Source organism: Alligator mississippiensis, chromosome 11 (genome assembly GCF_030867095.1).
Source record: "Alligator mississippiensis isolate rAllMis1 chromosome 11, rAllMis1, whole genome shotgun sequence".
NCBI classification, from domain to species: Eukaryota; Metazoa; Chordata; order Crocodylia; family Alligatoridae; genus Alligator; species Alligator mississippiensis.
In genome coordinates, this window is record NC_081834.1 from 51,345,506 (window position 1) to 51,366,942 (window position 21,437).

The window sequence follows — 21,437 nt, forward strand, 5'->3', positions numbered from 1 at the left end:
AGTTGGGAGAAGTATTAGCCAAACATCACCCTTCCTCAGGTTTGCAGACTGGGATGCCCTGTGCCAGGCAGCCATGTCCTCTAGCCTTTTGGAAGGGGTTGGAGGGAGTCCAGGAAATCACACCCTCCCCACCACTTCCCGATCCCTAGCCAGTTGGTGGAATTAAGCCAGCGGTTCTCAACCAGGGTGCGCAGGCACCATGGGGTGCTGTGTGATCCTTTAAAGGGTGATGCAGAAAGTGTGAGGAGATAAATGAGGTGTAAGGACCTCAGCAGATAAGGACAGGCTTAGGCTCTCTCTGCCTGGCTGTACCTCCATCCTCTCTGCCAGCCCCTCCAGGAGGAGGTAAGCACGGCGAAAAATAAATTAGTTTTTTAAAATGAGTGCTGCTCAATTCATAAAAAGTTATGGAGGGGACAACGGCTGCCCTGAGCCTAAAAAGGTTGAGAACCACTGGATTTGGCACTGACCCATTCCCCAACTTCCATGTCCATTCTGTCAGGGACTCTGATCAAGCAGGACAGCCTGATCCAAGTACCACAGCAGCCACACCTGCAATAAGCCTCAGCTAATGAACTCTGCACCCATTTAGGAACCGTGAGCATCCTGCTTGGCTGCTGGGAGCGCTGCCTATCCATTTAGCACCAGCTGGGACCCTAGGTTTGCAGGCCAGTTAACAGATCTGCTGTGGCAAACCTCCTGGTTCCTGACCCTGGTTTTGGTTTATTTCTGGGCTTTGACTTTCCTTGTGGATCTGCTTCTTGGCTTGTGACACTGGTTTAGCTCTACTTTGGGACTTCACCCTGTGGATCAGCCCTCAGATTGGTACTTGGCATCTGATCCCTGGATCCTGACCCTGGACTGTGAATTCTGACCCTAGATTTCCCAGTGGTTTTGGTAATATGGCTCCTATCCACTGATCTAGGCTCAGGCCAGTTTTCTCTTAATGGTCTAACCATTAGGTCAGGCTGCCTGTGCCTCAGTCCCTTACACATTGTCAGTCTCTGTTCTGCTCTGAGAATTGGTACCACCCTGGAGCCCACCCATTTCTGACTCTTTCCCCAGGTGCCAGAGACAGAGAGAGCTTTAACATGCATAATATGCTCTAATGACCAGGTGCTCTAATGATTATTGCATGAAGTAATTTTCATGGATAGCTTTATCACTAGTGCTTCCATGTCGGTAACCTGAAACAAGCATGGCATCAGTACTTCTAAAGTTATAGCTGTTTCTGACATGGTTGGGAACTTCATATTTTCCTAGTTTTCAAACAATTAGGCTTTGGATGTTTAGATATGGAGGTGAAGAAGCTGAAAACTGATTGGGCCACAACTGCAGCAAAGCAGGTCTCAGATATCCCAAAATATAGCCTAAGGAAAACATATCATCTAGTAATGCCTTGAATCCTGTTATATTTACAGGCAGACTTTTGCTAATGTTATTTTGAACAATAAGGAATCAAAATCACCGACTTTCTCCAAAAATATTCACAGCAAAAAAAAAATAAAAATAGAAAAATGCTAATCAGACAATAAGTTTTATAAGTTTATGTTTATTTTACCAAAAATATGAGGCTATAAAAACACTTGGAAATTACTATTCAACAATCAAAGAAGGAAATTGGGCCCCGTTTTTACAAAGCACTTCATAAAGGCATTGAATACTTTCAGTTTCGTGCATGAGGACATCATAGAGTCTGAAGTCACAAACAGTAGGGCTGGAAGGGACTTCAAGAGGTTGCCTACTCTAACCTCCTGCTCATTCATCAAGTGGATGGACTGTTCAATGCATAATACATTCGGTAACCTTTACCCTGCTTTGTATTTCTCCCTCTTATTTCCCTTTCCTTTCAATCCACCCTTTAACCATAAACTGCTAGAATTTTCTTGTCCTACAGAAGTCAGTGACCTGAAGGATGTACAGACATAAGGCAATGAGCCTGATTTCTGTTTGCTTCCTGTTCTCTATGGTTTGGCAGTTCAAGGACCCCACTGAGCCTTTACTGATCTACAACAGTACAAAGTCTGCAGGGTCCTCTAAGGACTTGGAGAACAGGATGGTTTTGACTCCAGAGGCAGAAAAGTATGAGAAAAGGCTATTTCACCCCATGTCTCAATGACACAGACGAAGTGGAGAATTCCAGACCCAGAGCCAAGGGTGGATTCTCTCCCGCATGAATGATGCCAGTGGGAAAGTGAAGATCAAGCTCTCATTATCTGCATCAAAAAAGGCCACTTGCCCACGGTCATAATCCAGGTAAATCCCAACCCTCCTGAGGACCCAGTTCATGGACAGGGGAGTCACAGGGGAGGTGAGAGCCTGGTACTGGCCCCCCCACCGCTGCACTGCCCAGACTCCCTCATCAGAGTTAAAGGTGCTTTCTCCTTTCCTTCTCACAGACTCCCTGGCAACTCCCACTGCCCAGTCCTTTCCATCCCCCACCTCCACTTCCCAGTAATGTCTCCCCGAGGAAAATCCCTCACAGCCCAGCACGCAGGGATCAGTGTCAAATCTCTCAGGATTGTCAGGCAGATCCTGTTGCTTGTCATCCCGTCTCACACTTTTTTGATCCTCTGACACGAGCCATGGATTTGCAGTGTCCAGATCCAGCATCACATTTTCTACAGAGAGAGAGAAGGAAGAGAAAAAGGGGGGAAAAATCAAGCAATGAAAGGGCAGAGTATAGCCATGACAGAAGATTTGACTGGATCAATGATGAAGGGCGTAAAGCAATGTAACCATTTATGAATATCAAAGGATACCAATGTAAGTTCTTATAATACATCAGCTACCTCTACATGATTCTGCAATGATTCAAGCACCCTGTGGCTGTCTAGGAAAATTTTATCTCATATCTTCTCTTTTTCTTCTTGCCACTTGGCCTTTCCCACATCACTGCCAGCTCACTACATTTCCATTGCGCAATTTGATACCTACCTCTTCTTTGCTATGCTCTCTCTTGTATTTGAGATGCCAATGCCCTCTTCTCCACATAATCAAGACCACACACACATAATTTAATTGTCTACACTCCCAGACTATTGCTCAGCCTCCCATGGCAGTTCTCAGAAGCTGAGAGAACTGGAGAAGAATCAGGAGACAAAAGAAGCAGCAACATTCATGAAGACTACTGCCAATGATCACCTGTTGGGTAAGAAACTGTGTCCCCTCTCAGCAGATGATGCCCAATGTGTAATAAGGAACCCCTTCTCCTATTACATATAGAGAGGACCCTGTATATTTAAGGTTGCCAGGCCAAGGTTAGGATCACACTTTCCCAAGGGAATATATAACAGGCCTGACCACAGTAGCCAGGCAATGAAGGAGGAAGCAGTATAGAGACAGGAGCTCTGCCCGACAGGAGCAGGTTCCAGGTGTCAGTCCTCATTTTCAAGGTGCTCAGCAGTCTGGCCTATGGCATTTATAAGAGAAGTTTAAGCCGCAGGATAAGGACTTTGTTTGTCAACTCTGCTTCTCGTGTGCAATGGAGCTGTCACTGTACAGCTAAGGCATGTCTGTGCTGAAGGAAGAACTTTCCCAGAGACCAGCCTGATACTGTGGAATGAACTCCCACAGGAAAAATGGACTATCACAAATGTCAGCACCTTTTACTCCAAGTGCAAGGCTCTCTTTCTGTGTCAGCTTTTTCTAACAGAAACAAATGGGTGCATATATCTGAAGTATATGCCTGATGAAAACAGCCTAGGCACAGAATTATCCAGCTGTGGAAGACAACAAAAAACCCAAATGAAATAGAGGGCAGAGGTTAGTCATATTGCCAGAGGCTGCTCAGAGGCCCTGGGGATAAAAATATATGAAACTTTATTTAGGGGAAAAAAAATAGAGCATTGCTGGTGGGCTCAGGCAATGACAAATATGGCTCTGTGTTAATGGCTGCATCTGGGAGGGATGTAAAAGATTGAAAAACATCTGGATGTCATGGCCCCAAAATGTGCTTCACTGGCAGATATGGCCTCATAAATTCATAGATTCATAGAAGTAAGGTCAGAAGGGACCTTGTAGATCTTCTAGTCTGAACCCCTGCCTTGGGCAGGAGAGAAAACTGGGCTCAATTGATCCCAGCCAGGTAAACATCGAGCCTCCTCTTAAAGACCCCCAGGGTAGGAGCCAGCACCACTTCTCATGAAAGTTGGTTCCAGGTCCTAGCCACCCTGACTGTGAAGTAGTGCCTTTGGATGTCTAGTCTAAACCTATTCTCTAGCAACTTATGGCCGTTATTCCTTGTTACTCCAGAAGGCGCTCGGGGGAACAAGGTCTCTCTCAAACCCCGCTGGTCCCCCCTAGTAAGTTTATAGACAGCCACCAGGTCCCCCCTTAGCCTTCTCTTGCGAAGGCTGAACAGGTTCACGTCCCGTAGCCTCTCCTCATAGGGTCTGCCCTGCTGTCCCCGGATCATGCAAGTAGCCCTCCTTTGGACACTCTCAATGCTGGCCACATCCCTCCTGAAGTGCGGCGCCCAGAACTGGACACAGTACTCCAGCTGCGGCCTGACCAGTGTTGCATAGAGGGGGAGGATCACCTCCTTGGCCCTGCTTGTGATGCATCTGTGGATGCAAAAAAAGGTACGGTTAGCCTTCCTGACCGTGTTCTCGCATTGTCAGCCCACGTTCATCTTGGAGTCAATAATGACTCCAAGATCTCTTTCTGCCACCATGCTTTTGAGAAGGGAGTTCCCCAGCCTGTAGGTATGCTGCTGGTTCCTACTGCCCAAGTGCAGCACCCTGTACTTGTCAGTATTGAATCCCATCCTATTTTCATTTGCCCACCTCTGTAACCTGTCCAGGTCCTGCTGTAATCTGTCCTTCCCTTCTACGTGCCCACCTCACCCCACATCTTGGTGTCATCTGCAAATTTAAACAGGGTGTTTTTCACCCTGTCATCCAAGTCGCTAATAAAGCAATTGAACAGAGCGGGCCCATGGACCAAGCCCTGGGGGACTCCACTGCCCACTTTCCTCCAGGTCGAAAATGACCCATCCACCACCACTCTCTGAGTACGACCCCTCAGCCAATTTGCAATCCATCTGACTGTGTAGGCATCAATACCACAGTCACCTATTTTTTTAATGAGAATGGGGTGGGAGACAGTGTCAAAGTCCTTCCTGAAGTCCAGAAAGACTACATCCACCGCGACACCTGCGTCCAATGATTTTGTGACCTAATTGTAGAAGGCAATCAGGTTGGTCTGACAGGACCTGCCCCTAATGAAACCATGCTGGTTGCCCTTGAGCATCATCCCCACTTCTGGCCCATCACAGATGTGCTGCTTGATCTTCTCAAAGCATTGCTGGTGGACTCAGGCAATGACAAATATGGCTCTGGGTTAATGACTGCATCTGGGAGGGGTGTAAAAGACAGAAAAATATCTGGATGTCATGCCCCAAAATGTGCTTCGTTGGCAGATGTGGCCTCTGCAGTGAACTCTCCAGCTTCTCCTTCCCACATTTCAGGAAAATGGTTATAATTTTAGCACAAGAAGTAGAATTTTAAAATCAATGAAAAGTGACCTTTACTTACCTGGATGTTTCATGGCTCTTGCCCATCCTAGAAAGAACCATATAGAGATGAAGATTAACGAGCACAAAAAAATATTAACAGGATTCAGTACTGAACAGAAGGATACAATGGTGATATGCATGCTCATTTACTAGATAAAATTTCCCAGATTGTGTTCAATACACAAGGGATTTTAAAGGTATATCATAATAAAGAAGTCAAGAACAACCTGAGTATCTTCATGAGGCTACAACTTTTTAGGAAAGCTTTTACTTGTTAAAAGAAGAGGAATGAGACTTACTTAGTTCTTCAACAAGTTTTCCTAAAATATGAAGAGAAATAAATAAATAAGATATCAGTATGTGAGTTGCACTTTCTATAGATTTCAAAACTGTCATGCCATATTGGAGGTAAGGATGAGTATATACAGCAAATCAGGGCAGTTGAAGAAAGGGTTTCCTGATTACAGTCCCCTTGCCTACATAGAATGACCACCATGCCTAATTTTTGCCTGCAGATGCATTGAAAACAGGAAGGATTAACTCATGCGAATCTTGCCTCCCAGGATAGCCCCTTGCACTGATCTAGAGCCTGGCACCAGCATAAAGCTCTAGACATATAGTTATAGAAATTGTCCAATGTCTTCTGTGCCTCAGTGCTGGCTAAGTGCATATTTGCAAGCTGACCCAGGAACATGCCACCTCAGCAAGTGAGGCCCTTGCTCCTCATGTCTTTCTAGAAGGTGAGAGTTTGTTTCCCGTAGTTCAGCCATTGGCAAACTCTCACGTGCAACCTTCTGGTAACAACATACAGCACAACCACAGTTATATTTTTTCTGGTCCCCATCTTATGGAGTCCCTCAGGGAAACAGCAACTTAATCCTTTCTCCAGCTTCTCCCAACTACCAGCAACTCTGCCCAGGTCAATGGTGCTGTATAGCAATGGGTCGCTGAAGTGCTTGAAGAGGAGCACTGCTTTGGAACTGTGCAGGATACACAGTAAATAGCAAGCTTGACCATCGAGGAATAGGGTGCTACATCCCAAGTCCCCATCGCCCTCCCCACAAGGTCAGAGATAAGGTTTCCCAGCTATTTTGTGTGTGAGCTGTTGACTTAATTCTTCTGCTCATGATTTTCTGGGATTAGCATTTCCTTTTCTGCTGCAACCTTAACTGTCCATCCGAGGCATGCAAAGGGAAACTCATTCACTATTCCTGGTTTTCCAGTACTTGTAGTTTGAAAATGAAACTTCTCCATTCTGGAAAAATATGAGGAGTGTAGGGCTAAGCACCTACAGCCTTAACCCGATGTGAACAATTTTTTATGTAACTTTCAATAGCTCTCACTCGAGAACATTTAAAAAGTTTTCAAAGAGTACCAAGTCCCAATTTTTCAAAGCTCCCTATATAAAGCAAGACATGTGGGGCCCAAGGCAGATTTAAATAATACAATTACAAGGCAGGTGGAGGGAGAAAACATTATTTGGGGGGTCTGAGTGTGCGTGCGCTTGTGTGCATGCATGCACCCCCCCAGTAGGTAAGTTTGTTGTGGGGAAGGAGTTGGGGGGGGCAGATTGAGGCCCCTGCGGTGAGGAATGGAGTGGTCCTGGGGCAGGGGCTAGAGTAAATGGGACCCCAGAGCCAGGGTGGGTAATGGGATGCTTGGAGCCTGGGTGGCTCATCCAGGGATACAGGGGGGCTCCTGCCACTGCACACACCCCGGCAGAGACTCAGGGGGCATGTGCCTCCCCAGATCTGTTTGCAGGGCAGAGGCAGGTTGCCACTGTGGGCTGGGCTCTGCACTCTGCTGTTGCTACTCTGGAAGCCGCGCGATGCCATGTGCCTGCCACCACAGGGCGGGCAGGGGACGCAGTGCAGTAAGCACATGGCAGGCACATGGCATTTGCTGCTTCCAAGGCAGCAGTGGTGGGGCACGGAAAGAGTGCAGCCCGCAGCAGCAGCCTGCCTCTGCCCTGTGCACAGATCTGGGGGAAACACGCTCCCTAGGCTTCTGCTGGGGTGCGCACAGCACCAGGAGCCCCCCTACACCCCTGGACAAGCTGCCTGACCATCCCATGACCTGCCCCAGCCACGGGGCCCCTGCCCCTGACTCACTCCCTCCCTCACCATGGGGGCCTCAATCTACCCCCCATACCTCTTCCCCATAACACGCTTACCCGCTGTGGTGGGAAGTACTCTACATGCCATCAGGCTGCCGTAGGCTGTGGCTGTGTCCATGCACATCCCTCCCCCCCACCCCGCTGCAGCCACCTGGAGCCCGTGCCTGGGCTGCCCTGCAGCCCTCTGCACTGCTACTGCTGCCCAGTGTTTGTGGGGGCTAAGCCCCATTAGCCCTGGCCTTTCGGGGCCTATGAAGGGAAGAGACAGATTTATGAGGTATATCTATCTTACTGGCATGGTCCAGGCCTTTCTGATCCTTACTACCTCTCTTTCTTTCTTTGTCTAAGAAGAAATTCTCTTTGGAATGAGATTATATTTCCTTCTTTAATGTTTACCTTTAACTTTAAAGAGGTAAATGGCAAGGCCGATAAAAATGAACAGAGCCACCAAGATCACACAAAATGCGGTCATCCAAGGAGATACCTTTGGGAAAAAGGGACCTGAGAAACACAAGAAACAACAACAAAAATGAAGAGTATGGGATTGCATTAGTTTGGAAACCAACACAAAATAAAATGTTTTCATTATAGATAAATATACCCTCCCCAACACACTGCCAGCACAATTTCTGTGAAATATTGATTAAAATATAGTGCTGTCTACTCTACACAAAATAAAGATTTTACTTTTTTTCTGCCTTGTGCAGACAGATACTGGCTTGTGCAGCTAGATTACATTAATTGTTTAGGTTTCCCTTAATTGCCCTTCCCTGGGGAATTCTTAGAAGAAAGATCTAAATATATAAGGGAGCTTTACCTACAGCTTTCCATAGGTTACTATACTTTGATTTCTTTATATTTCATCAGAAGTCCATATTTCTTAAATATGCAATATTTTCTTTGGGAACAAATAAGCATTCTTGCTTTCATTGCTGATAAGCACTTTTAAACTAAACTCCAGCTTGATGCTATTATTTTTCTTCTGAGAAACATGTATTATATGTCATCTGTATGTTTCAAAACCCCTGCACCCCTAGCTGCTGACAGGCAACACTCATGCCATGGGTGCTTGTGGGACTGACTCTCTCTGTCTTGGGGCGTGGGAGATACTACAGTGCAGGTCTGGCTGCTAAGCTACTGTGTTACCAGTTACCAATCAATCATGATTCACTCAGGGACCAGCTCAATACACAGGACCTAGCTAATGTAGCTAGTTAATTGCCATCTATTAGCACCTACAAAAGCAGACTAAGGAGAGGAAAGAATCAATACAATCAACTGCCCCAAGACAGACACAGTCAGTCCCACAAGCACCCAAGTCATGAGTTTTATCTGTCAGCAGCTAGGGGTGCAGGGCCCCAGAACCCCACTGCACTGATCTCCTTGACAGCTGGCAGGAGTCATGGCCTCAGCAGGGGCTACCATTCCTGCAGCTGTCACCCCACTGCGCCTTAACACACACAGGGTCACCCATGGCACAAGTTTTGCTTGTCTGCAGCTTGAGGTGCAGTTCCCCCCAAACCCCTGCACTTATCTCCTTGACACTTGGCAGGCTTTGTGGCCTCAGTAAGAGCTACCATCCCCGCAGTTTTGACCCCCCTGTGGTGTAACACATAGACAGGACATGAGTTTTGCTTTCAAGAATTTGGGGTACAGTTCCCCACAAACCCCTGCACCAATCTTCTTGAAACTTGGCAGGTTTCATGTTCTCAGCAAGGGCTACCCTTTCTACAAGTTTCATCCAATGGACAAAAAACAACAAAGTTATAGATATTTCATTGATTCCCCCATATACCCTATGGCCAGATCTCCGAGGCTGCACCGAAGCTTTGGAGCTGCTTTGGCTGGATCAAGGCAGAAACCCAGTCCGGAGCTCCGGATCGGATCCCTGGCATCTGAAGCAGTTGGATCCGAAGCCGGATTGGATCACTGTCGACTCGCACAAGCCTAATATATGCCACTCCTTGGGTGCACCAACATGAGATGCTGACTGTGCGGTAGCCAAATAATACTGTGCAGTAGAGTGTCATATCCTGGACAGCACTAATATGTTACTACGCAGTATTATTAGACTACTGCACTAGGTCACTTAAAATGCATTCACCAGTGCTACGGTGCAGTAACTCCAGTTACTGTGCATTTATTATTTGCTTATACAAATACTAAATGAATGCATAGTAACCACTGTGCAGTAGTGTCTCATGTAGATGCATCCCTCATTAACCAGGGTGATGGCTTCTAAAGAAGGGCTGGAAAGGAGTCCTAACAGTGCCTATCCTGTAGCCAGATGGCTAGAGCACTTGTCTAGGAAGCAAGAAATACAGGCCTCAGATGCTCTTGGGTAAGGAGAGCCTAGAACTTTTTTTGTCTCCAGCTCCCTAGTCAAGTGCCCTAACCACTAAGTAAAAACATAAGGCAGCCCTTCTCCTCCATTTTATTTCTGAAAGGTATGCTTGTAGGGTGATTCCATTTCACCACAGGGCATTATTTTGCATTTATCTTCTCCATTTAAGGGGAGTGCATTGTTCGTGGTTGCCTCCTGGTTATTTAAAAGGTGTGACTTTAATATATAACTGACCTGATATATGAATAGTGGATTTCTTTTCCGGGTCTTGATGGGCACTGATGATAGAACAGGACAAGCTCTGGTTTGAATTTTCTCGTATAACAAAATAACTTTCTGTTTTGTAAAGACCATCATCTCCTTGGGATTTTATTTCTGAAGCTGATGGCAAAAGCTGTCCAGCGAGATTTCTCCACGACATGTGTGGCTCTGGGAACCACCCAGCTGACCGACACACCACTTGGATCCCTCCATCTTTGTAATCCTCAACAGAGATGAGGGGATCAGAGCCTAAAGCTAAAGGAAAACCAGATAAGTATGAATTACTTTATGTTTTAATGTTTACAAATATTAAAGATACAGATACAAACTGAGCATGAAGTAAGGAAGTCCTTATTCCTATACAGGTGCACCTGCTGATGCAAATAGCCCCTAAGCATTTCAATTGTCAGTAAAAGAGGCACATGTAGTCATTGACCCAGTAGTTCTATTCAATAACTATGTATTTTTAAGGCACTTGGGTGATTTTTCCACTGGAATCTTATTCCAGAAGTTCCTGGCTGCTCCTGAACCCTTTTGAAAACCAGTTCCATAATGCTTTGGTTTGACACATTTTCAAAACTCAGAATAAATCAACTTCTCTGGTTCCATGGGTACAATATCAGAGGAGGGATGGGCAAGTACCCAGACTTATGTAGCAGTGATAATTGCACACTTGTTTTTCAGCAAGGACGTTCAGCCAGAGAAGGCTGCACTTGAGTTTGACTATTCTCCCTAAGAAACCCTGTGGCCCGTTCAGCAAGACTCGGCACTGGCAGCTCCATCTGAGCCACAACCTCTGATAATGGCTGCAGAACAACTGGAAATGGCTACCTGCCCTGAAAATGTGCATACCTCATGTAGGTGCCTCCTTTGTTGTTAATAAAGAACATTTTAGAACAAGGAAGTCCCTTAGCCATTTTGAACATGTCTTCAATAAACTCAGAGGATTTGAGGCCCTTTTCCTAAGAATGGAAGTGGTAGGTATCTGAGCATGAACTGGTGCCTCCCGAGACTCAGGGGGCACCATGGCGGCAAGCGGGAACTGCCCACAGGTGCCAACGTCAAACAGGACTGACTGCAGCCACCAGCGTTGGTGTCGGCAGTGGCGAGTGGCAAGCAGGGACTGCCTGCTGCCGCTGCAGAAGGGGTGGCGAGTGGTGACCACCTGCAGACACTGCGTCAGCAGAGAGGGGAGAGCGGGTGGCAAGCATCGCAGAAGCCAGTGGCAGCTTTGGTGGCGGCCAATCATCACCTATGTATCTAAGTGTAGGCACACTGTGAAATCAAGAATTATTCAGGAGCTTGATATCACAGTACTTAGACAAAACAAATGAACATAAGTTAAATTCAAACTGATCTGAGGCCCTGGCTTCATCAAAAATAGAAGTGGGTCCTTCACAAGTGTTGTGCAATTTTTAGGAGGTGTTAGTTATTACATGCTACCAAGTATAAGTTAAAACAGACATTTTTCCAATGTAAATTAAAAATAAAATCTTCACAGCATCTAAATGACTTGGGTGCAGTTGTAAAACATTTTTTAAAAATCATACTAATTTCCTGTTTGAAGATTTAAAAAAAAATCTGTGCGGCTCTCAAGATAAATACTGTTTAAAATCATGCTAATCATTTAGTTTAGGTGAGTAATTTTGCTAAATATACTGGATACATAAATGCACAGCATTTCTATTCCAGCTACTCTGATGCAGTTTTAGGCAGTAAAGGTCTTTGAGCTGAATTTCTACTCATCTAAGGAAGGGGAAGCAGACAATGCATCTCCAGGAAGCTTCCTCACCTAGAAATTTGCCAGGCATAAAACACAGCCCATTTGCATTCCCTTCCAATGAGGGAATGGGTAGGCTCTGGAAAGACAACTTCTATATGTTGCTGGATTATTGCTGATTGCTGCTAATGTACTGATTAATGGAAAATTATAGCTTTCTCTTATATTCTGGTATATTTAAAGAATTAGATGAATCATATAGGTGAATATTTTGGCTGGTTTTCTTTACGAATGTACCTGCATAAATTGCAAGAAATATATGAATAAAAGGAATCTCTAGGGAATCATATGCAAATGATAGACAGACACAAAAAAAAATAAATCAGAAAAAAGTAGTGAGACAAGCAACTGACCTTTTACCTTTAACTCCAATACAGCTTGTTCAGAAACAGTACCATCATCAACAAGACAGTTATATTGTCCTTGGTCAAAGGGCCTGATATTGAGAATCCTCAAGGTAACATTTCCATCCTGTATGTTGTCTTTCAAAAGCTCTGTCCTTCCTTGCAGTCCAAGCTGATCCTTTCCCTCCCGGTACAGATGCACAACTGATGAGAACTGTGGCCGTAACCATGTCACCTCCATGTTCTCAGCACTCATTTTGGGGGACAGGTAACAGGGTAAAATAACGTCCTCTCCCACCATGGCAGTGATGGGGTTGGCAGATCCAATCACTGTGAACCGTGCTGTAGAACACAAGAAAGTAAATATGGAGGGTAATTTAATATACATAGAAAAAATAAGACACTCAATTGTTTCCATTCTGTTCTTGGTGCGTTTGGCATAGCCATTCCCAGGGCCTGTACATACTTAAAGTAAGCCTTGTATTCGTATACAAACTTGCATTATTAACTTGCATTACTAATACTGACGGGGGAGAAGGCATCTGAATGGTCATTAGCATACAGTATAGTAAGAGAAGCAAAGGCAGGTTTTGCTAGCTTTTTTTTTATTGACAGGCCTCTCTCATAAGTTGGGCTCAACTTTTTTGACACTGGTAAATATGTTCTCCAGCCTTCTTTTAAAATGGCTGTAGATTTCATAGACATTAGGGCTGGAAGGGACCTGGGAAGAACATCGAGTCCAGCCCCCTGCACCAGGAGCAGGAAGTCAGCTAGGGTCAAAGGATCCCAGCACGATAAGTGTCCAAACGCTTCTTAAAGGAGTCCAGAGTAGGTGTTTGCACCACTCCTGGAGGGAGTCTATTCCAGGCCTTGGGGGCTCAGACAGTAAAGAAGTTTTTCCTTATGTCCAGCCTGAAGTAGTCTTGGAGGAGTTTGTGAACATTGGACCTTGTCATCTCCTGGGGTGCTCTGGTGAACAGGTGTTCCCCTAGATCCTGATGCACAACCCAATGTACTTATAGGCTGCCACCAGGTCCCCCCAGAGCCTGTGCTTTTCCAGGCTGAAGAGTCCCATGGCTCTCAGCCTCTCTTCATAAGGTCTATTCTCTTGTCCTCTGATCAGGCACGTGGCTCTCCTCTGGACTCTCTCAAGCTTTTCCACATCCTTCTTGAATTGTGGAGCCCAGAACTGGATGCAGTACTCTAGCTGCAGCCTCACCAAGGCCGAGTGCAGCAGGAGAATGACATCCAGAGATTTACTTGAGAAGCATCTATGTGTGCGGGCCGGGAGTGATCTGGGCCCTTTTTCGCGCCGTGCGGGCTGTGGCCAGCAGCCCGGGCACGCTGAGTCGGAGAAAACAGGCGGCACGCTAGAATTAGTCACGGACACATAATGGTTGATTTAAAGATTGTTTACTTACACTGAAGATGGTCGCGGTGCAGGCTGGAAAACTTGCTTGAGTTGCGGTTACAGATAGAAAAGAAGAGAGGCGGACTAGAGTTCCTTCCCGTGAACATTCTTCTAGCCCATCTGGTTGGAGACTCTAAACCGCGAGCCCGTCGCGCCAACCGAAAAAAGTACTCGAAGTGAAGAGCTCTGAATAGACTCACACGAAGTTTGCTAGGCTCCGTGGATCCTTTTTTGAGCACAGGGAAGAGGGATACGTCGAGGATTGCGCTCAGTGACAGGGAGAGGCTAGAGGCTGATCAGACCCCTGTTGCCTGCTTGAAATGCACTGGGTCCGATAGGCTCCGCAGCACTTAGAGATCTTCACACAGTGTGAAGTCTCTTTCTCCTGGTGTTCGTGGAGTCCTCCAACTTGGGCGGAAACCACTCAAGCTTTTTATATGGCTAGCAAGCCAATCATTAGCCGCCACGTAGGAATAATTTAGAACTAGCCAATGGTGGGGCACAAATTTGAATACGAATGGCGGGAACTCCTTGCAACGTGCATTTCTGTACTGCAACAAAGAAATGCACCCTGCAAAGAAAGCTACTGGTGGCGGGAATTCTTTTGCACCGGGGTTCTCCTCTGCAGCAGAAAACTTCACCGTGCAAAGAAGCTACAATTTAGTGGGAACAATTTAGCAGTGCCGAAGCACTCACAAAACAAAAATCACACCCTTGGGTTGTGACACTATGGATGCAAGCCAGAGTCTGGATTGCTTTACCAGCTGTGACATCACAAAGGTAGGAGGTAGTTGAGTACATTTATACCCAAAACAAAGAGATTTGTGAGTCTGCCTAGGGATGTGATCGAACAGGTCAGAATGACTTTGGCTATGGGCAGGACGGTGTGTGTGGAAGTCAGAGGCTCAGATATAGCTGCAGAGTCACAGAAAAAGCCTGGGAAGAAACCTTGACAAGCCCTGACCCAGACTGTTGGGTGGCCCCAGGACAAGGCCACAAGGAGAAATTTGGGGTCAGTTGTCTAGTGGAAAGCAGTGATGATGACTGAGGAGGGAAATGGTCTCTGGTTTGGTCATTCTGTGTTCCAGAAAGCAGAACTTCATATATGCTTGTAAATTAAAGGAATCTAATCAGAGATCCCTGATTCCATCACCAGTATCTCCTCTTCCATCACCAGTATATCCTCCTAACTGGAATAATTTACAAGACCTCACATTTTGGCTAGCTGCCCTGATCAAAAGCAGTAACAACGACAAGAACATGCACATTCCTTTTCCAGCACAACTATTTAATAACTACACTGGCCTAACCAATATAAGGCCATTCTGATAAAAGATTAAAATAAAATCCTTATTTGTGCTGCTTGTCAAGATTGCTGATCCTTACCTTTGAGCTCTGTGAAATCAGTGGGGTGTTCTGAATTAACATATCCTTCTTATTCAACCCTTCCCAAGCTTATAAAGGGAGGTGGAGGATGACAGAGCACCTTCAGTGGTGAGATCCACATGCTGGCACTCCCTTCTCTGTCTGGTCTGACTGTTTCTTTTCTAATCTCCAGTCCATATTGTCTATATTTTTGAGGAAGAAATAACCAAAGTGGTTGTAAATTCTGAACTCCCCAATAGCCTACTAGGGAATAATGACCATGACATGGATAGGGTGTGATGGATAGGTAGTTATTCCCGCTGAAGTGGGGGGGGGAAGTATCATTGGTTCATTCCTTCAGGATTACTGCTTATTGGAAATATGCAGTAGTTTTTGTTCAGCTTTGAATAAAGGAGTGTAATTGGCACTTTTTATAAATCAAAGCACATACTTTCTGTAAGAAGGAGTAGAAATGGCTGGGGACTCTTACCTGATTCCAGCTGATGAACATAAAAAGTGATGAGGAAAACGATCAGAGCAGGCAGTGAAGAGGTGACTCTGAGGCTCTGGCAGAATGGGCGAATCTTCACGCCCATTGTGACTTGATCTGGACAGCAGAAGCTGATGGGTCTGGATTTATGTTTGACTGCACATTTCTAAAAGCGACACTGGTATTCAAAGTAAAAGACATTTATTCTGGGATTGATATAACAAATCATTTTGCCATTAATAGTTCATCTGCAGTTATGGCATGTGATTGGCCCTACTGGGTCCTTGAAAGAAGCATCTGAGCAGTTTTGGGGCCTTCCAGGTATTTTGTTCTTTTGTTTTGTTTTGAGCTGCTCTGCTTTGTTTTATAAGGCTTATCCTCTATCTCCACCTAGTTCACATTTTCAGTTCACTAGATCTCAGAATGAACTCTGATTAGGAAATCACATAACCTGATTTCCCACTGCTTCCATATTTCAGCTGAAATGGTCTTTGCTCTTTACTTTCTTAATGGAAACATGTCTTGCTGCATTCAATAAGTTCTTTGGTTCTCATTACTGCTTACATTCTGGCATGGGCAGATCCTGGATTTTGTAAAGTGGGGTGTGGAAGCAGTAAGCAGGACTGCAAGGATGGCTGCACCCCTGCTCCCAGCCTCTCCCACCTCCCCAGGATGCCGTAGGGCCTTGTTACACATTACACTTATAGCTGTGAGTTCCCACTAGAGCAGGGGTCAGCAACGTTTTTGGGCAGAGTGCCAAAAGCACCCACAACCTCGACTTGTAAGATGCTGGTGTGCCAGGGATGGACAGTGGGGGAGCCATAAGTGGCCCAATCCTTGTTATGGCATAGCCCTTCCCTGCTGTCTGGCCCGAAGCGCGTGTGCCAAGCAAAATGCCTTTGCGTGCCACACTCTGGCACCCGTGCTGGGGGTTGCCTATCCCTGCACTAGAGGGTGGGTGAGCAACGACAGGCTTCTATCTCTGGTCTAGGTGTGGGTGGGGAGAGATGGGTTAAAGGGGGATGGGAACATGAAGCTGGCAGGCACAGGATTAATAGGATGGGGGTGAGTAATGAAATGGGAGGGGGAAAGGAAATGGGGGTGAGGGAAGGGTGGTGAAATGAAGGAACTCAGCCACTGAAGGATAAAATAAAAAGAAATTAAAAAAAAGAAAAAGCTAAAGGAAACAAATAAGGAAGTAAATTGAAGAAGGTCTCATGGTTTAATGAATTGGGATTTGGGACTGGATTTTGGAGGTGCTGGTATAGTTGGGAATATCCTTTGGCTGAGAAGATGGCTGGATATAGGTTGAGGAAAAGTTTCTGCTTGCTAGCTGACTAGCTGGCATGTGCTCTGCTGGCAGTTGCATTGGGTTGCACCCCTGGGGGTGGGAAGTTGCCTCCACAAAGGGCACGAGAGGGGGAGCTGGCTTGGGGCCATAATCCACCACTCCTACCCTACTCCGCTTCAGGCAGGAGAGTTCGGGAGGAGGAAAGTCTAGAAGAACAGGAGTGGTGGGGAGGAGACGCTGTATCCTTGGATGCTGAAGGACTGCAACTTGGGCAGATCATCTGTGGGGAGTGGAATCACATCCATGGAACATGAGCTGGGTAACATGGATCAGAGTGAAACCTGCCTGGGAGCAGCATCATTTTAAACTGCCTAAAGGGCACTGAAAACTAGTTTCACATGTTAATATGTGGACAATAAAGGGATGAAGAGTTCCAGGAGCCACCTAAAATTCATGTGTAATAAGGCCTTAAGTGCCTGAATAATGTAAGAATCTCCTCCCTCTCTTGGCCCACCTCTCCTTCCCTCCATGCTCAGCAGCACGTCCCCTCCCCACTCATTCCTCACTCCTCTGCCCCCCACTGCCACTGTCCCCAGCTGATCCAGGAGTGGGAGAAACTCCAGGGCCCTCTTTACTTATGTCTCTGGACTTGCCTACAGCTACCACTGTCCTAGCTGCTCCTATCCCACTCCAGCAAGGCTTGAGGGGAGCCTGTGGGGAGCTGAGTTCGGTTAAGCACAGCAGCAGCCATTAGTGGGTTTCCCTCTTCGCACCCACGCCCGGGATGGCACAGAACGAAGGAGGAACCTGGCCACAAGTGCCTATCCCTACCTGCCCCTAAATGGGATTTAATGTACTGGAATAGGATGTTATTTAGGTTTCTATTTAAGCTTGTGTGCTTATAACAGCAAGGCTTTTATAGTGTGATAATAGTTGCTCAAACTCCCATAATGCTCTGTAAATTATGTCAGGTATGTAGCTAAATTCGGTATGATGTTTAGACAGCTATTTTGAGGTTTGAAAAGGTTTTTTCCTCTATATTGACTCACATGTACTGTGTAAATCTTGCAATACTAGACAAGTGCCAGTAAGAATGATTTGCATGCCTGGTATTGTATTTCTAGAATACTTCTTCTTTTGAGATAAGCATGTGCAACTGAGCTAATTCCATGGGATTACATGTTGCAAACAAATTAGCTAGAGAACAGATTGGATAAAGTCACATGCTGAGTTTGCAGACAAGGTTATTTAGGTAAATGCGATATATTTTATTAGACCAACTCAAATAGCTCTCTGGGTAGATTCAATATAGGCAACCCCCCACTTAACGCGGTTTCAGTTAGCGCTATTTCACTACAGCGCTCATTTAGAATTAATACCCGATTCCACTAAGTGCTCAGCCAGTTTTGCTACAGCGCTCAGTGGAACTGGGGTTTCGGCAGGCAGGCGGGCAGGGAGAAGTGGTGGCAGAAGTGGCGAGTGGAAGGTGAGCAAGTGGCAGTGAGTGGGCGAGCAGGCGTGAGGGCCCAGGGCGGGACAGCAGAAGCGTGGGCCCAGGCTGGCACATGGTGCCAGAGCAGCATGTCCACTTGTGGAGACAAGTGGCTGCAAAAGAGGGGACAAGCACGGGGCCCAAGCCGGTGCCCGGGGCCAGGGCTGGCAGGGGCCTGCACCCAAGGTGGGGGGCAAGAGCATGGGGCCTGCGCTGGTGTGTGGGGCCCATACCAGGGCCAGTGGAAGCCCGCACCCAGAGCAGGGCGGCAGGAGCACTGGTGCCTGGGATGAAGCCGGCGGGGGCGCGGGGATAAGTGGCAGCAACAGAGGCAAGTAGCGCAGGGCCCATGCTGGTGGCCGGGGCCAGAGCCGGAGGTGGGCAGTACCCAGAGTGGGGCGGCAGGAGTGCGGGGCCTGCATTGGTGCCCAGTGGCAGGGGCCAGTGCCCAGAGTGGTGCAGCAGTAGTGCCAGTGCCCGGGCTGGCAAGTGGGGCTGGAGAGGCCAGTGGGCAGGTGAGGGGGGTGGGGAGAGGAGGCAGTAGTGAGAAGCAGTGTGGGGGGGCCGGGCATGAGCGTGGGACCTGTGGCAGTGCCCGGGGCCGGGACAGGGAATGGGGAGAGGCGGCAGCAGGGCAGGCAGTAACCAATTAATCTCTACTTATATTCATTTCTATGGGGAAATGGGTTGCGCTTAGCACGGTTCTGCTTAACGCTCAGTTTTGCTGGAACCAATTCAGAGCACTAAGCGGGGGTTGCCTGTATCTTCTATTAGACCAACTCAAATGCTGAGTTTGCTTCACTTCAATTGCTGCAATAGATCAAAGAACAGCAATGTTAGGAAAGGAGTATGGAAACAGTAAGGAAAAATTCCTTTACTAAGGAAAAATTTCTTTACTGTCCGAGCCCCCAAGACCTGGAATAGACTCCCTCCAGAAGTGGCGCAGGCATCTACTCTGGACTCATTCAAGAAACGTTTGGATGCTTATCTTGCTGGGATCCTTTGACCCTAGCTGACTTCCTGCCCCTGGGGTGGGGGGCTAGACTTGATGATCTTCGAGGTCCCTTCCAGCCCTAACGTCTATGAAATCTATGAAAACTTTTTTGACATGCTGCTGAGCAATGAGGGAAGCAGAGGTAGGCCAAGAGAAGGGGGAGATTCTTATGTGAATCTTAAGGGGGCACTTAAAGGCTTTGTTACACATTTAATTTTAAGTGGTTCCTGGAACTCTTCACTGTGCATTCATATGCATTGTCCACATATTAACATATGAAACTAAAAGCCAACAGGTGTAAGGCCCAGATGCCCTGAACCCATAAGTACTCTTCTCCCCAGAACAGTAAGAATTTCAGCTTAAAGAACAAGAAAAATAAACTATAAAAAGGGAAAGGATGTGTTTAAAATATTTGCAAAGAAATGTGTCAAGGAAAAATGGGTCCTTGCAAATGTATAATTTGCTGAAAGCAGCCCAATGTCCAAAAAAGATAAATATATTTCCCCAACCTGCCAGTGTCTGAAACTACTTGCTCAGCACAGAAAAAATAACTTCTAAATAAAACCAGAGGCAGAATTCTACTTCACAGTTAAAATGCATAAAATATACTTAAGCCACTTTCAGTCTTTAAAATGACATATGACTTCACCTTGAATCATGGTTTAAATCACATGCATATGACTAAATGCATAAGTAACTATGGTGTTAACCTAGCAACTAAGTTAGTCACTACTGAACATGCTCAATAGCAATTTGGATACATTTAAGTCCATTAATACTCTATTTTTAAATCTTAACTACAGATGCCCAGAAGTGCAATGTAAACTTTCATCTGCCATAAGCATAACTAGTGACTTCTCCATATGGGCCCCACTTTTTCCCAGCAGCATACTGCTAACAGTATGTGTCTACCCAGAACACGGGATACCCTGAACAAGGGAAGAAGGCTACTCCTCAGGTCCTATGCCAGTGATTCTCAACTAAGGTGCCTTGAGATCCTTTGAAGGGTGCCACAATGTTAGTAGTTATACAAGCATAATTCATGAGATACACCCAGAGATTTCAAATAGGAATCCACAATGTCAAAAGCATTCAGACTTTGTGGTCTTTCTGCATTCTTTGCAACAGAAGGATTGCTCTCTTATTTTTCGGTAGTCAAAAAACAAATGAAAACTAAGAAGTGAGGGTGACTTGAGTCTAACAAGGGGTGTCTTGAGTCTATAAAGGTTGAAAGCCACTGTTCTACACCAGCCTTCATCTGAAAGGAACTGAAACCCTTACTTCCCATTTCATAGTACAGCAATTTAATTATCAGGCCACACGCCAAGAAGGTCTGAGAATGACTTCTTGGTAGGACTATGGCATTGGGCAGACAAGAGGAATAAGATTCTGGAAATAAAAGGGATCCTAATTCTGTAGCTTGGAGAAGTGACTTCTCTCAGACAGACTTATTTCTGTGCTTCTTGAGGTTAACCCACTACATCTTACATTTAATATTCATTAGATAAATATTGGGGGGAGGTGTCCAGGCTAAACCTAGAGTCCTTTTCCACCCAGATAAGTACCCTTCTTACTGAGCAACATACCCTCTAAGTCAGGGGCGACCAAGATATGACTTGTGGGGCTCCATGGAGGAGCCACAGCAATTACAACTGCTGCTGATCCTCCTACTGCCAAATTTCCAGACCTTTGGGGAACCCAGTGGATTAAATTACATGGCTGTGTATGCAAGATCAGGCCTGCAGATTGGCTCTGTGTGTAGATCAGAGCCAAACACTGATCCTGCATGCTGGATCAGGCCTGTGGACCAGCCCCATGCACAGGAGCCAGACTAGTGAGATGTATTTGGCCTATGGACTAGCCGTGTACCACTCATCTGGCTCATGGGACTGGATGTGTTGGGCACCACTGCTCTGGGTTCTGCTCATCCTACTAGCCCCACATACCTCTCTCATGGCTGCCTTTGTACCTAATATATGTCATAAAATCTTCCATAATCTATGACCACAAGCCACCACTGCTGACTGTCCT

The 21,437-nt window shown here is 46.2% G+C and overlaps 1 protein-coding gene across 7 annotated transcripts in view; it reads right to left on the minus strand.

The window, feature by feature from the left end:
• Window positions 1-1,536: 1,536 nt before the first annotated feature.
• Window positions 1,537-21,437, minus strand: part of LOC102570608 (butyrophilin subfamily 1 member A1) — a 32,655-nt gene continuing 12,754 nt past the window's right edge. For 6 of the 7 annotated variants that reach the window (XM_059714267.1, XM_059714265.1, XM_059714262.1 and 3 more), the window contains 8 exons: window positions 15,630-15,807; window positions 13,785-14,000; window positions 12,373-12,705; window positions 10,213-10,494; window positions 8,031-8,135; window positions 5,818-5,838; window positions 5,538-5,564; window positions 1,537-2,621 (listed from right to left, as the gene is read on the minus strand). In XM_059714267.1, the coding sequence (XP_059570250.1) occupies window positions 2,113-2,621; window positions 5,538-5,564; window positions 5,818-5,838; window positions 8,031-8,135; window positions 10,213-10,494; window positions 12,373-12,705; window positions 13,785-14,000; window positions 15,630-15,735 (1,599 nt within the window). In that variant the 5' untranslated portion in view covers window positions 15,736-15,807 and the 3' untranslated portion in view covers window positions 1,537-2,112. The remainder of the gene's footprint in view (window positions 2,622-5,537; window positions 5,565-5,817; window positions 5,839-8,030; window positions 8,136-10,212; window positions 10,495-12,372; window positions 12,706-13,784; window positions 14,001-15,629; window positions 15,808-21,437) is intronic. The other variant, XM_059714268.1, reaches the window with a different exon arrangement.